Source organism: Herpailurus yagouaroundi, unplaced genomic scaffold, assembly GCF_014898765.1.
Source record: "Herpailurus yagouaroundi ecotype Mexico unplaced genomic scaffold, PumYag 218, whole genome shotgun sequence".
Lineage (NCBI taxonomy): Eukaryota > Metazoa > Chordata > Mammalia > Carnivora > Felidae > Herpailurus > Herpailurus yagouaroundi.
Window position 1 is genome coordinate 2539413 of NW_024412449.1, and position 15090 is coordinate 2554502.

At 50.4% G+C, this 15090-nt stretch overlaps 1 protein-coding gene across 16 annotated transcripts in view; it reads right to left on the minus strand.

Annotated features, from left to right (window-relative positions):
• MICAL2 (microtubule associated monooxygenase, calponin and LIM domain containing 2) overlaps positions 1-15090 on the minus strand; it is a 224413-nt gene that overhangs the window by 102695 nt on the left and 106628 nt on the right. For 10 of the 16 annotated variants that reach the window (XM_040456850.1, XM_040456844.1, XM_040456847.1 and 7 more), the window contains 5 exons: positions 13949-14148; positions 13442-13548; positions 5122-5190; positions 1572-1721; positions 38-160 (listed from right to left, as the gene is read on the minus strand). In XM_040456850.1, the coding sequence (XP_040312784.1) occupies positions 38-160; positions 1572-1721; positions 5122-5190; positions 13442-13548; positions 13949-14148 (649 nt within the window). The remainder of the gene's footprint in view (positions 1-37; positions 161-1571; positions 1722-5121; positions 5191-13441; positions 13549-13948; positions 14149-15090) is intronic. The other 6 variants (XM_040456854.1, XM_040456852.1, XM_040456853.1 and 3 more) reach the window with 2 other exon arrangements.

Below are 15090 nucleotides of genomic sequence, written 5' to 3' on the forward strand. Positions count from 1 at the left end.
ACTTCAGCACGACAGCGTCCACTGGAAGGAGCCCTACCTGCCTTTTCAGAGGAGGTGATGGGCCGGGTGTGGGCTCCTCCGGCCAGGGGCAGCGAGAGTTAACAGGTGGGTCAGAGGAAGAGCGCGGGACAGGCTTACCTATCCCTGAGATGCGGCATTCCTGGGAGGAGGAAGGGAAGTCCACAAAAGCAGCCACGGGAAACATGAAGGAAAAGGTGAGTCAGACTGAGAACTTGGAGGGAGGAGAAGAGAGGTGGGCAGAGACATCAACCCTGCAAGCTGGGCCTTGCTGGGAAACCCGAACCCTGGCTCTCTGTCCATGCGAACAACAAGTCCTGGAGTCCCCTTCTCTTGGACAACGTGTAAATCCCAGGGAGGCCTTGCTCTCGGCTTAGACCCGGGGCACTGGGCCTGTGCCGCCAGGCCATGCCAAGCCAGGGTGGCCAGCCCTCGAGTCCTCCTGGAACTGGCAAAGCTCCCGGAACACTAGATGCTACATTCCTTCTGATGGAAGAGAACCCTCAATGGCACTTGGGGACTTCTAGGGGCAAAGCCTCCAGAAGGGGCGATTGAGAGAAAGAAAAAAAAATTCAGAGAATTGTAAGTCTCGGGAAAACGGCCCCCTTATAGCAACAAAACTTGGCTCCCTCCCTGGGGAAGGTCGGTTTGTCCCGGAGGGGACGTGGTCCACCATCAAGGCCCGACAGACATTTATGATTGCCTGTAAACCCAATCAACCAGGTGTTCTCTAAAAGAGAACCAATCCCCTCATCCCAAGCTCTTGTAATTTGACGGCTGCATCCCAAAGGAGTTCAGGGGAGCAAAATGAACCTCATGAAGCGCAGACCCTGGAGTCAGAGTCTGGAGAGCTGTCAGCGCAGTGTGCAGCCTGGCCCACGGCATTCTGCCTCTTTCGGCCTCACAGCCACGCCTGCTCAGACACAATGGCCCTGCTAGCCTGACCTCAGTGAACACGGGAGAGGGGATGCCAGAGAACCCTTGGGGAGGGCTGGTCCCCCGGAGCTTAGACCCGTGACTCAGTTTCCCCTGGTTTGCACATGTCTTCTCACTCTGGCCTTAGGCTCCTCGGCAGCTGGCATCTCAAAGATGGCTGCAGACCAAGTCATGGTTGCAAGGTGGAACCAAATTCTGGATTTCTCCTCCAGTGCAGAAGAGGCACCAGCAACCTATGGGCCCCAGGCCAAATCTGGCCTGCCGCCCGTTTTTGTAAATTCAGGTTTGTTTGCACACAGCCATGCACATTTGTTTAGGTATTGCCCCTGGCTGCTATCATGCTACAAGGACAGAAATGAACCGTTGTGAGAGAGATAGCATGGTTCCCGAAGCCTAAAATATTTGCTAGAGCCTAAACTTGCTATCTGGTTCTTCTTGGAAAAATGTGCCGACTTCTGATCTAGAAGGAGCGCCAGTCTCACCCGAGCCAGGCCTGGCTGGCCTACCTGAAAATCCACCACTAGCCTCAACTGGCTTCTGCTTCTGGTTTCTGCTGGCTTCTCAGCAGGTTCTGGTCACCAGGAAGGCAGGTCCAGCGAGCATCTGACAGGACTCACCTGCTTCACGAGCGAGGGGTTCCGAGAGTTCTCCTCAAACTTGGCCAGCAGCTGACTTGCCATGGACTTGACTTTGTTCTGATTTCCACCTTCTTTATTGCTGCCGCACTCTTGACTGGAGCGCAGGCTCCGGCTGGAAAAGGTTGAAGGCTGCAAAGGCCAAATTGAGTACATTGGTTGTTGGATCCTGGCACCCAGATATCAGGAAGGGGCCTGGGGACTCAAGACGGGGGACTAGTTTCCTGAAGAAGGACACCATGGTCTGAGGAAGTGAAGCAGAAGCAGGAGGTGATGCCCACTGAGACAATCCCAAAGGACAGGCACACCCACCTGGGAGCCAGACAGGGTTTGAAAATGGATTCACTTCCTAGCCCCGTGACCTCGGCAATTTACTTAACTTCTCTGAAGTGTCCTCATCTGTAAAATGGGAGCACAACCCACTTCCTCTGGTTGTTGGAAAACTCCAATACAATAATGAAGTGACAAGCAGAACAGTTTTCCAAATACACCATGTGGCATCAGAGGTGAAGGGTCGGGGGAGTGGGGGTGAGGAAGCAAGAGGCGGTATCAGTCAGGCAAGGCACGGGCCTTGGGCTTCTTTCTCCTCTCTCCTCTGCACCCCAATCCCAACTTCAACCAGCCCTTCTCTGTTGTTGCTATCTTTAAAAAAATACCTTTTAATCTGGAAGTAATTTTATTTTTTTAAGTTTGCTTACTTATTTTGCGAGAGAGAGAGCAGGGGAGTGGTGGAGAGGAGAAAGAAAATCCCAAGCAGGCTCTGCACTGACCTCACGGAACCCAATGCGGGCCTCGATCCCATGAACGCTGAGATCATGGCCTGAGAGCCGAAACCAAGGGTCAGACACATAACTGACTGAGCCACCTAGGCGCCCCTAGAATAATTTTAGATTTACAGAAAAGCTACAAAGGTAGCACAGGTAGTTCCTATATACCCTCACCCAGATGCTTCTAATGTTAGCATCTGGAATAAGCATACTACCAATCCCAAAACTTAGAAATTAACCCGGCACAATTCTATTAGGTAAGCCAGAGACTTGATTCAGACTACTCCAGTTTGCCACCAATGTCCGTGAGGTTCTAGGGTACCAGTCAAGGTCCCACATGGCATGTGGTTTATCACGTCTCCTCAATCACCCTCATCTGTAAGAGTTTCTCCATCTTTCTTTGTCTTTCATGACCTTGACAGTCTTGAAGGAGACCGATCAGCTATTTTGTACAGGGTACCTCAACCGGGGTTGGTCTGCACGTCTCCTCATGATCAGAGTAAGGTTGTGGGTTTTGGAGAAGATGCCACAAAGTTCAGAAGTGTCCTTCTCCTTGCTTTATATCTGGGTAGGTGCTATCAGTGTGACCATTACTTGGTTATGCTGTTTTATCAAAAGGTATTCCATGTAAGACTTCTTCGGCTCATCCGCTAAACACTAGAACCTGGAAACTAACTGGTGTTCATGGAAAGTCTTGTCTCCTTACCACAAGATCTGCTCCCATAGGCCTCAGAAGTAAATACCATCATATCTGGTGGGCAGTCTGCTTTCCCAAGGGGGCAATGAACCTCCTTCAAAGGAACAGATGTTCTCAAGACGACTAAGAAATGTTCATTTAGCAGAAAGTCATGGGAAGAAGCAAGCTAAGGTCTAATGATTTTTTTTTTTTTTCTTCTGAAGAGTCCCTAAGAGCCCCAGGGGAAACCTTGTATGCATATAGCCACTCTGAAGTGTTAGACAAACACAGAGTCACTCCGACTTCAAAGTACGGAATGTAACTGTGCATATCAATACAGGCTTGAGAAGAAGAGGGTCGGTTTACTGGAGTGGTCACTGTTTGCACAAGGCCAAAGTGGGCCAAGACACTGGGTCACAGACTGGCGCTTCTCAGAGGTTAATGCGCATACGAATCACCGGCGGCTCTCTTTCAGATGCAGATTCAGATTCCGGGGGCGTCTGGGGGAAGGGACACTGCATCCCTAACCAGCTACTAGGTGATCCTGCTGCTGCTGGCTCCTGGCCTACATTTTGAGCAGCGAGTATTTGGAAAGAATTATTCCTTAGTTAAATCTGACTTTAGCAAAACGGCTGGCTCCGATCACAGTCCAGCAACGTCTCAGATGGGGCAGGGGTCACCAGATTTCTTCCCACACTCTGACTCCTGTGTTGCCATCGACAGAAAGAGCACAAACACTCCCTCAAATGAGCCGTGGGTGAAAGGCAGGAGCAGACTTCCACGTGAGACACGCATCCCAGGCAAGCCTGTCGGGAGGCGGGAGGGGCAGATCACAGGCACTGTAAGTGGGAGCCAACGCCCCATACTGGGGAAAGTGGGAGGTCTCTCCTACCCTGTTCTTCAGCCTCTGCTTCTTCTGCTCAACCACCTCCCAATTCACTGGCTTCTTGCGCACGCAAGAGCCAAGAGACAGAGAAACCAACTCTCTTGAAGGGATCAAAGAAGTTCTAGAAACGGTTTGGAAAAGGGTGATGTGAACTCTTTGGATAAAATGTGTTTGTACACATTTTAAGACATGAGCTGAACTCCAGGCTTCCTCGAACAGAGCTCATCTTTGCCCCTTCCAGAAAATGCAACGAACAATAGGCAATTCCCCCATCCCCCCAGGTTGGGCCTTGTAGCTCTATTTGTTATAAAGGTCACTGTTTTGAGAACCAGTGTCTGGATCCCGGTCGAGGCTTCCACATGAAGCAAGTCACAGACGTGAACAACAGTGTCCTAAAAATATACAGCAATAATGCACCTTCATCCACATAAGGTAAAGTCTTTTCTAAGTCCTGTAACTCAGGTATAAATGTATTATACAAACTGTCCCGCATGCCTTTGGGGCCTAATTATGACATCCGCCGGTAGGCTAGCTAAAGCCGGCATCCTACAGTTCACTGACAACATCTATGCTTGTTTTTGTGGGGTTAGGACAGCTTTTTCAGATGGTATGAGTACCTCCGGTCTCTTTAAAGAGCTTCCTGGGGAAGCAGGAACGGATACTCTCTTTTTGGCCAGATCGATTTTTCAGCAGGAGACAGACTGGTGCTTGGTTTGGACAAAGTAGCTTGTAATTTTCCACTTTGACCAGAAGGTGGCACTTGTGGGCCCTGGGACATCCGCCTTAAGGACTAGAAATGCGTAAAACAAAAGGTAGAAAACAATGACTGGGAGACCAGAGGGGCTGCTGGTGCCCTGTTCCTACTTGCTGTTAATAGCGATGATATATTGATTAACACAGGTGCCAGATATCATGCTCGGCATATTATATACACCCTCTTATTTAATCTTTAAAAATCCTGCAAAAGTTCCATACATTTCAAATCTACCGCCTGCATTTCACAGACGTGAACCACAGCCGGAGAGGCTCTGTTTCTCCAGGTTACACACCTCGTAAGTAGTGGAGGGAGGACCAGAACCCGATGGTTTTTCCATCAAGCCAAGCTTGGAACCAAGTGGTTCACGAGAGAGGAAAGAAGGAAGGGCCAGCGCTATGGCCACTGGCCGTCAGGCAACCAGCCTTTGCTTAAACTGACACACGAACCTCATCCAGGTTGTTGAAGCCTCTCCGCCTCCGTTTGTTCATGTCGCTCTCTTCAGTTTGGACGTCCACCTGCAGCGGCCAAGAAAGCATGGTGAGTTCAGGGCCATCGAAGTCTGTGCTGTTCCACTAACAGCCCCTACGCCACGGAGCTGGCCCTGAGCTGTTGCCCGCGAACAGTCGCCAGCCCAGGAGACAAACGGACACCCTGCGCTGTGACACACACTATCACAGAGTTCCCTTCGGACGCACGGGAGGGAGCCTTCCTGAACCTAGAGGCGGCTCTGTCGGCAGGGGTGGGAATCACATGGCAAAAGATCATTCTGAAACCTCCCAAAGCACAAAGAATCTCTGTTCTGGAGGCAAGGCGGGGACTGTCTCTGTTGTCAGAGTGACCCTGGGCTCAGAGCAGTCCCAGCCAGGTCTGCTAAAGCCCGTCCACATGTTCCAACATGGAGACCACCTCCCACAAGCAGTGGTACTGCCCACCTCACAGGTGGGGATTCCCAGGGCTCCGATCAGCCGACCGGGGATTTGATGGCAAATTAATCCGCCGTTCATTCGCCATTGCAAATACCAATAAATGGTATTCTATCAACTTCAAAGTAGCATCAGGTATGGTCTGAAAACTGTGGTGACCATACAGCCCTATTTGCCCAGGACAGTTTCGATGTATCGTTTTCCCCAGCCGAATTATGCAGTGTTCCCTTTCCCTCTCAAAAGTACCCTGGTTAGACAGTAAGTCACATGGCTGCCCTACCAATAAGCCCTGACAGCCTCCTTTCTGCTGCCTGAACCTGAACATTTAAATCTGGGAACCCCCCTCTATACACGCCCGTTGCAGTAACCCTGCAAGGGCCACCAAAGGCCACACTCACAGTCAGCCTCCTGACCTCAAGGGAATGGGCACCGATGGAGCTGAGTCTGGGGGTTGGGCTGGATTGGGTGCCTTCACTGCACCCTGCCAGCTAAGTCTATCCTGACCCTGGGGTTACACCGCTCTCCCTCCCCATGCCCAGCATGTTAGCCATAAGCATCTTTGCAGCAGACATCCTTGCTTCAAGCACTTTTGCCACGAGCATTTTTACCACGCAACTAATTGGATATAAAGCAATGTTGCGGTAACAGATTTACAAAAATAACCGGGGGACAGTTTGGTTTCACCAACTGATTGACGACAGCTTGGTTTCATTTCTCCACGGGCACAGTGCTCCCATTTTCACATTCTACAAATCTTAGCCCTGGCAATGGTCTCTGCAGCCGTGCAGACTTTTGAACCCACATTTCCCACAGAGCTTTGGGATGTCTATCAATGGACATGTGACAATATGCCAAGAGTAAATAGCAGGGTGCTTGCAAAGCAACATAAAGCGAGTAGGTTTCCTAGGATTTGGAAATGGATACCTCTCTCACTAAAGGAAGAACGTTTAGCGAAAAAAGAAAACATGCCATGTCCAACAAGGAGACCAATCGGTAAGCAAAAAATATGTAACAGGATGAACCAAAGACTGAAGACCAGTGTTTAAGTCCAGTCCACAAAATGAAACTAGTTATTTGCACAAGGTCGCGATGAATCTACGCCATGCTAGCTACATACTCTGAACGTATCCAAACGTTTTGTATTTCACAATAAAGTCTTTTGAATTTGGTTATTTGTTTTTCATGTTTCATTATGTCCTTTTCAATGAATGCCCATCTTTTATTTTTTGTGCTTTTCTCTTTTAGAGTAAAATTGCCTCTTGACGCTTATGGTGAGACTACCCGGAATCCTGCCATCAATCTCTAGCTGGGGCCTTCTCCAAATGGCCGGGCCCCCGAGGGCCATGGATGTTCCCTTCCCTGGGAAGCCTCCACCCTCAGACAGGCTTTTGATAGCATGCCAGCTGAAATCCCAGGCTTTCTTCCACTTGGGATGCAGTGGGAGGGCTGCTGGCCACTCTCTCCCTCAAACCCAGGAGTACAGCCCCTTCACCCCATGCTTGTGCTGCACCAGGAACTCCTGGAGCCCCCAGTACACACACTGCTGTGTACCCACTTGCTCCCAGCAGAAGCACCTGCTTCCCCTGCTTTTATACTCCCATCTCCTCTGCTCCCTTTCCACATTCACCAGCACCTTTAATATTTTGAAAGATAAGATCAACCACTGTTTAGTCATTGATATTTGTTCAGAAATCTGACGCTTCCCTTGTTCAGACAGCACAAAAGAGCAGATCTGAGGGCCCTGCCTTCCCTTCAACATTTCCTTCAGCTTTTAATAAATCGTTATTCTGTGAATGGAAATGATTTCAACCCAAACGCTTGGGCAAACACCAAGAGAAACAGATGACCTTATTCGCAACAATGTTGGGTCTTAGAGGCGCAGGCTGTCTGGGCCCCCGGCTCTAGTGCCTATGAATGGTTTGCTGGGGGAGACCGGAGCACAAGAAAGTACAGGATGTCCTATCCAACAAGAACTCTCCATGCATAATCTTAGGGTTTACTGTTGCGTTTTTTTTGTTTTGTTTTGTGTTGTTTCCACCTTAAATAAAGACTTGGCTTTTCTCTCAAAGAGCAACACATCTTACTCTCGTTTGACAGCTTAGGGCTTGACTGTTCCAACATCAGAGCCTGTAGAGATCCAAACCCAGTATGTTGGCCACAGGCTCATAAAAAGCACTTCTAGGACGGAATGTGCCCAGTAGCACCACCTAAGACGAGCGCAAATCCTTTGGGGGAAATAAAGGAAGTGGATGGGGTAACCTCCACTCCTCTGATTCAGCCTGAGCTATGGGACAATAACATTCGGTCTATATGGAAACGTTACCTACATACATACCCGAACGGTCTCTACTCTTACTTATGAATTGATCTTGGAAGCACTGATTCTCAACTAAAGAGCTAGGTTAAGACAGAAAGGCAGAAAAAAACTCAAACTTAGGGATTTACCTAATTTTTTCTTATCTCTTTATCTCCATCTGGAAGCCAACGTTGCATTACTACCCCATCTCCTTGGACTCTATTTTGCTCTACGAAGAATGGAGTACAAGAAGGGAAAAAAAGTATTTATTGTACCCAGTGAGAGACAGCGTGAGAATACACGAATAGTTCACTTTCTTTCACTTTTTTTTGGCTTTCCCCCAAGAACACATTTCTTTTTAAAAAAATTTTTTTAACGTTTATTTATTTTTGGGACAGAGAGAGACAGAGCATGAACAGGGGAGGGGCAGAGAGAGAGGGAGACACAGAATCGGAAGCAGGCTCCAGGCTCTGAGCCATCAGCCCAGAGCCCGACGCGGGGCTCGAACTCACGGACCGCGAGATCGTGACCTGAGCTGAAGTCGGACGCTTAACCGACTGAGCCACCCAGGCGCCCCAAGAACACATTTCTTATGATGATTTCCCAAAGATTTGAAAAAGTCCATATACTACGGGGCATTTATTAAACTAATTGGTGTCTCCATTTAAACAAATAATCAGACATATACCTGCTAAACTGATTATTTGATCAGTGCAAGATCATCATGTTCCCATAAAGCCCAACTTCACGTGATGTTAGTTCAAAGGAAACCGCCTTTATATTTAGCTAGCTAGTGCAGGCTAACCCTGGAGAGATTTAGATCTGGGGCACAAGAAGAGAGACTAGCCATTGCAGGCAATGCCCGGATGTGTAGAGGCAGCCATGATATTTAGAAAGATGGCCAGTGACACTGGCAAGGGAGCTCTTCTCTTCTTCAGTAACAGAGTCATGACTTACTTCCCAGCTGTGTGACCTTAGGAAAATCACCTAACGTCTCTGACATCAGCTTCTTCATCTCTTCTTTCCTCACCTAGATGTACTATCTAGCTCATAAGTTGTTGTAAGGATTAATGAAGTCACGTACACACAACACTTATCAGGTTGGCTATGGAAGTGTGGCACACTGTTAATTAGGATCGTGCTAGTTAAGAGACTTAGAAAATCTGAATTCTAGTTCTGACCTTGACTTTCACCACCACTATGGGACATCGCAGTTTAATCCCCCCACATGCAAGATTGTCCTTCTCTAAAGCTGGGAGGAGAAGACATGCCCCACCTTCCTCAAAAGGTAACACAAGGAGCAAACGAGATACGCATGAAACTGCTTCGTACGCTGTAAGGTGCGGCATCGATCACGGCTGCGATGCAGAACCAAGCGTTCAGTCCAACTAGTTTGCCTCATCTCAGAAAACAGGCGTCTCCGTTTACTCACAACTCCTCAGGGACAGGAGCTACCATTTGTGGAGCCCTTCTCACACTGCAGGCAGAGCAGGGGCTCGCGCCTGCATTGGTTCGTACCGTCTTTGCACTGGAGCAGTGCCGTGTTGAGGTTGGTGCCATCATTTTGCAGACAAGCAAAGGGAGGTTCAAACGTGTGCCAAATCCCCAGCAGGCCTAAATATGGTTTTGTCTGCCTGGCTTCAAACGTATTCCCATTCTGTAGGTTAGCTCAGAATCCCCAGCTGTGTTGCACAGAGAACAGGAGAGAGATCAGCCTTCAAACCGCAGGTGCCACAGCGGCAGCTCGAAGGCCTGGTGCTTGCTCAGCCGGGCAGCATCTGCACCCGGTGTTCTCGACCCTCCTGGGCTTTCTTCACATCTCTGAATTGAGAAGTACTAGAAAGCTGGTGGGGAGACCTGGCTGCTGGGTGGAGGTTCTGTGAGAGCAGCTGGGGAAGGGGAGAGGAATTCAGACGGTGCCCCTGGAAGGTCAGCATCCTCGGGCAGCCTCCTTGCCTGTCTTGTTTTCTGCTCTACCCTCAGCGCCGACAGGAGAACGCCACATAATATAGACGCTCAGTAAATATGGATGGAAGAAAGACTTCCTTACCTAATGCCCCTGGCTCTTTGGAAAGTGTCTGTGTGGGAGGAGTGAGGAGAGGAGAGCTGGGCGGGCCCCCTCACTGCTGGGACCAGATACCCACGCGAGCCATGCTCTGTGAACTCCACTCTCCCGGGATCAGTGCTGACGGAGAACGCCCGCCGCCTGGGTCACAGTCAGCCAGCTGAGCAGGATGAATACGCTGGGGCTGCCAACGTGGCTTCTGGGATGGGCTTGTCATGAATAAGGGACACCTCTGTGTTGTGTTGTCCTCCAAGGAGTGGGCTCGGAATGGGGAAACAAAGATCAGGCGCCCCGAGTGTGTCGTAACATACTGTATGCCGTGAATGGAGTGGCCATAAATGCAGGCGTTACCCACAAGCAGTAGGTCTAGGAGCACATACCCAGGAGGACAGGGACCACGTATGTGTGTTCAGATGTCACTTGTGGTGCATGGTGACAGGAGCTCTGGAGTCCCCGGGAATTTTCCTATGCCACAGGACCAGAGGCAGATCTTCAGAAGCAGACTGAGAGCTTTTAAAGAGGAAAATATAATCCCCAAGCTCTTCTTTTTCCCCCAGGCATGGCCAGTCAGTCTCCGGAGGTGATCGGTCAACCTCAGTCGTTTACCACTCACCAGAGGGACGATCCTCCTGGCGGACTGAGGGGAAAGTTACATTCTCTAAAAGCAAACAAGGTCCTTGGAGGTGAAAAGCGTTTTATTTTGCCTGGAGTTGATCAGCTTGGTTGGGATTTGGATGCTATCAGGGTTAGGGATGAGACAACAATTGAACGCCAGCAGTGAAAACCAGGAGAGAGGGAGAGAAATTTTTAAGACTGGCTCCACAGAGAAAACAGGACCCTCTCCAGATTAAGATGCCGCATTGTGAACAAATATGGGCTCCTCGATCCCCATATCAAGATGCTCCTCTGGAAGTTAGTGAGGGCATCGGCAGGGCCAGGGAGGGGTGGGGAAAGGGGGTGAGGTTGAATACAGATGCTCCTATGTGTACAGATCCTGGCTGTGTGCTGTGGCGTAGTCATGCGGGCAAGGTCTAGCCTGCACGGCTGGTCCACAGGGGCGCCTGAGCTGGGGCGCTGAGGACTGTGTGTCTAACTGCACCGACACCTTCTGGGTGTGACCATGGTGGAGCCTCTGGGTGTGTGCCGTTTTCAGAGTCTCCTGTGCGGACGTCCTCCGTGCCCATCCTGCGGGAAGCTGGAGCGTACTGAATACCCTGCTTGTGGGAAATGCCAAGGCCAAAGAGGATTGCAGGTAGGTTCCCCAAACCAAATAGTGTGCGGGTACAAGAAGACACATGGTCAGATGGGGAGGGGGTACCTTGTGTGTGGTCTGATCACTGCACTGGCACTGAGCGGTGGACTGCCTCTTAGTGATGACTAAGGCAGAATGTGATCTAGGGGCCTAACTCACCAGCCCACCCAGAGGAAGCATTCGATCAATCTGAGGTGCAAGAGGACGGATAATGCCCATGCCAAGCACTTACTTCAATGACCTACTCTTTCTACCTATCCAAACAGCGCGGCAAATCCTAGACATAAATGGGGCAGGGGGAGGGACCGGACCCCTCGCAGGATGGGCAGTCCATTTAGCACACTTTGGGGGTGACTGGACGTGGTTCAAACTTAGCCGGGGCGGGGCCAGGCAGAGCCCACCCACTCCCCCTGCATTTTCTAGCAAAGCCAGCGAGAAGTAGGGTGAGGACCTAGCAGCCCTTGGAGGGCCTGGCTGGCCTTGCTGACCATTCCTACCACGTGACCCAGAGCTGGCCAGGCTGGTTCAATTCTGTCACTCTGTAAACAGAGGCGGGGTGAGTGATAGGTGTAAACACTCCTTTCCAGTTCCCCCTGCTGTTCCCAGTTGTGGGCTGAGTGGTGGGAGAAAGCCAGTGAATGGATAAAGGGGTTAAATATTTGCCTCTGTTTCCAGAAAGGCTGCATTGGCTTGCTTGGAATGGGGAAGCCCAAAGTGGGGATCCTTGGAGGAAAGCTAGCTGGGCTGGGGTGAAATAAGCCTATGACTGGGCTCCAGAAGGTGGCTTGCACTCAGTGGGACGTGCGGTAGGCCACGGTGCCTTCGCACAGAGCCTGTGCATGGGCGAGGCGTGGCCCCTTAGCTGTGGTGTGCCGACCCACACACCTTCCTGCCCCAGCCCTCGCCTTGCTGGCCCGTTCCGTCCCGTAGACAGGGTGTGGCAGAACATTACATGCCCACTCCTGGAGTTAGCTCAAAGGCTACGACGTTCCTGGGAGCCTAGACCTCAGTGGAAAAACTGACCACTGCTCACACAACTGAGGGAAAGAAAGGAGGCTACGTGGCCCAGCCCCACCCCGGGTGGAGGGCTGGCAGGACCGGGCACGACTGACCACGAGTAGGAGACTGTCAGCAACCTAAAGAGACTGAGACACACGCAAAGGCCTGCAGCACTCTCGGCTGCCCGCCGCTCTCTGGAGGGAGGCGAGCTTTGTGTGAGTACTTGCCACCTAATATCTCTGCGCCTCTAATTTTTTTGATCTGTAAAATAAGCACGTTGAGCAAGATAACTTGTATCCTGTCTAGCATGGCGATGCCATCATTCAAATAAAATGACAATTTCTCATTAGGCTCCTAATTCCCAAACTGTGTACCAGGGCAGCCCGTGGCCCCATAGTGTACTTGTAGAGGAGTCATAGGATACTTTAAATTTTCTAGGGAAACACGGTGAGGTCTGTTATACACCTTGCAAAATACCCCTACCAAGTTACTTGGACGTATACCTACTTAGCAAACAGAACTTTTAGGGGTTTCTTTTGAGCCAGGGGCACTGTGAAAAAAATTACTGAGGGACCGATGGTGCTGTAAGTCAGGAAAGTTTGGGAAGCTCTTTAGGCTCTGAGCTCCTCAAAGGCATACCTTCTTCACCTCTGTATACTTGCTACTTGTCAAAAACAATTCAGCCTTAACGTTGGCAAACAGTAGGGCGCAATAAACATTTGCGGAAGGGAGGGAGGGAGGAAAGAAAGAAGTGAAATTAACTGAACAGACTGTGTCAGTGTAGTATTCCCACACACCTCTGCCACTAACGGCCATTGTGATCCTGATCTAAACTGTTTCACAAGGGAGAAATCGTCTCCTCCTTCCCCCCTTAGCAGCCAGGGCTAATCTGATTTACTTTATTATTTTTTTTTCAAATTTTTATTTACATTCTAGTTAGTTAACATATAGCGTAATATTGATTTACTTTAAAAAACGCTCCAGCCGCGTGAACTCTCAGCTCTCTGCCACGCCCTTCCTAGAACCACTTTCAGGTCACTGAAGCCAGCTACACGGTGCCGGGGCGACTTCCAAAAGCGGTCAGTCACTAAACTGAGCTTTGCTCGTGTCTTCCATGAGCACCTTATCTGTGTAATTCATCAGCATTAACAGACGGAGAGCAGGACATTGCCCTCCCCCTTGCCCCATCCATGAGCAAAGAGACACCAAACAGAAGCAGGTAGACACTTACTCGCGGGGTCCTCTTCCTCGGAAACGTGAGGTTGAGATAGTTGTGAGAAATGAAGGATTTGGCCAAGCTGAGGTCAGCATTTTCTCCATAGTTTTTGCCCCAAGAATCTATTCATAAATAAAAATATGATGGAGGTTAGACCCCGCCACCACGGCTCCAGGACTCGGGGCGGTGGGAGAGGGGGTCATTGCTACAAGGTCCCCCCAAATAACTCCCTTACCCGCAACGAAAGATACAAGTGAGCTGGGTAGGGGCTGTGTAGCTCCATCCGTGACCTCCCAGCCACAGGGGCAGACCTTCAACCTTTCGTGGCACCTGCCACACACACCCACTTACACACACAGGTCTGGGTGGGTGGGGTCCGCTCCCATTTGGCCTCAAAGTGAGAGGAAAGGCAGGGGCCAGCCCCAGAACAGATGACACCAGAGAGCAGAGCAGCCAGACATGGGCATGGGGCAGAGATGGCCCAAGGGTGCAGCAAAGTCTCGCCCCAAAGCAGGGCCTTACCCACAGGCCTCAGCGGGGTGCCCCGGAAGAGCTCGTAGAACTTGGAGAGGTACATGACCATGCTGAGCTTGTCGGGCTCCTGGGCTGATGCCATCTCCTTGCCTGTGGTCACCGGGGGGATACCAAACTCACGCTCAGCCACGTCAAATGCCAGCTGGTTGTTCTCCACGGCATCGTCTTCATTCAGAGAGTCAAAGTTGCTGGAGAATCAAAACAAAGTGAAGTTCAAGGACAGGAGACATGGGTGTGAACAATGGGCTGAACAAACTTACCCACAAGGAGCATTATGAGTGACACTCTGCCGGGTCTCAGTGGCAGGGGTGTGGGGAGGGAGGTGTGGCCCCAGCCCCTGCCCTCATCATCCCCTTCCTGCTGCCCTCACCAGCACCACCCCCCCCCCCCCCCCCCACACACACACCCGCTGCTTCTCCAGGGAAGCTCCTTCTCACTCAGGGTGGGACCAAATCAGATTTAGGCATTGCTGCCTGGGCTGGAACAATGGGAAGATAATTTACACCTGTTTGCTACTCTATTTTTAAGTAGTTCCTTTATGTTCTTGTGCTTTTAATTCTAAAAGTAATATGAATGTCTCATGAGAAAAAGAATCAAGGTGTATACGACATATAAAGTGACAAGTGAGTGTCCCATCCCCTTTTTGAGGCAACCTCACTTCCTAAAGGTATCAACTGCTAACCCTTTGGTGGGTTTCCTTTCCTCCTTTTGGATGAATGTACTCGTGGGCCTGCAGTTACTCTGCAGTTGATCTGAATCCAACATCAATAGATGTATTATTGGGCCTTCAACATCACAAAGTGTGTCCAGCGTTCCTAATGATGCTGCCATTATTGCCAATAGGTGGACGAAGAAACAAACTCAGAGAAGGCAAGTGACCTGCTTAGTGCCACACAGCTGATTGGTCTACATCTCAGTTCAAATTCTTTCGGCTGTAAAACTCAAACTGGTTCCCAGAATGAGGTCTTGCCCGGAATTCTTCTCTTGTGGGTAGAGTGCCCAGGGGCAGAGGCTCCATTTCCCCAGTGACAGAGGGGACATGGGGACAAGAACGCCCAAGGGCAGAGGCTCGATTTCCCCAGTGACAGAGAGGACATGCGGGGACAGGCACACGCATGCGGCCTGAGCTG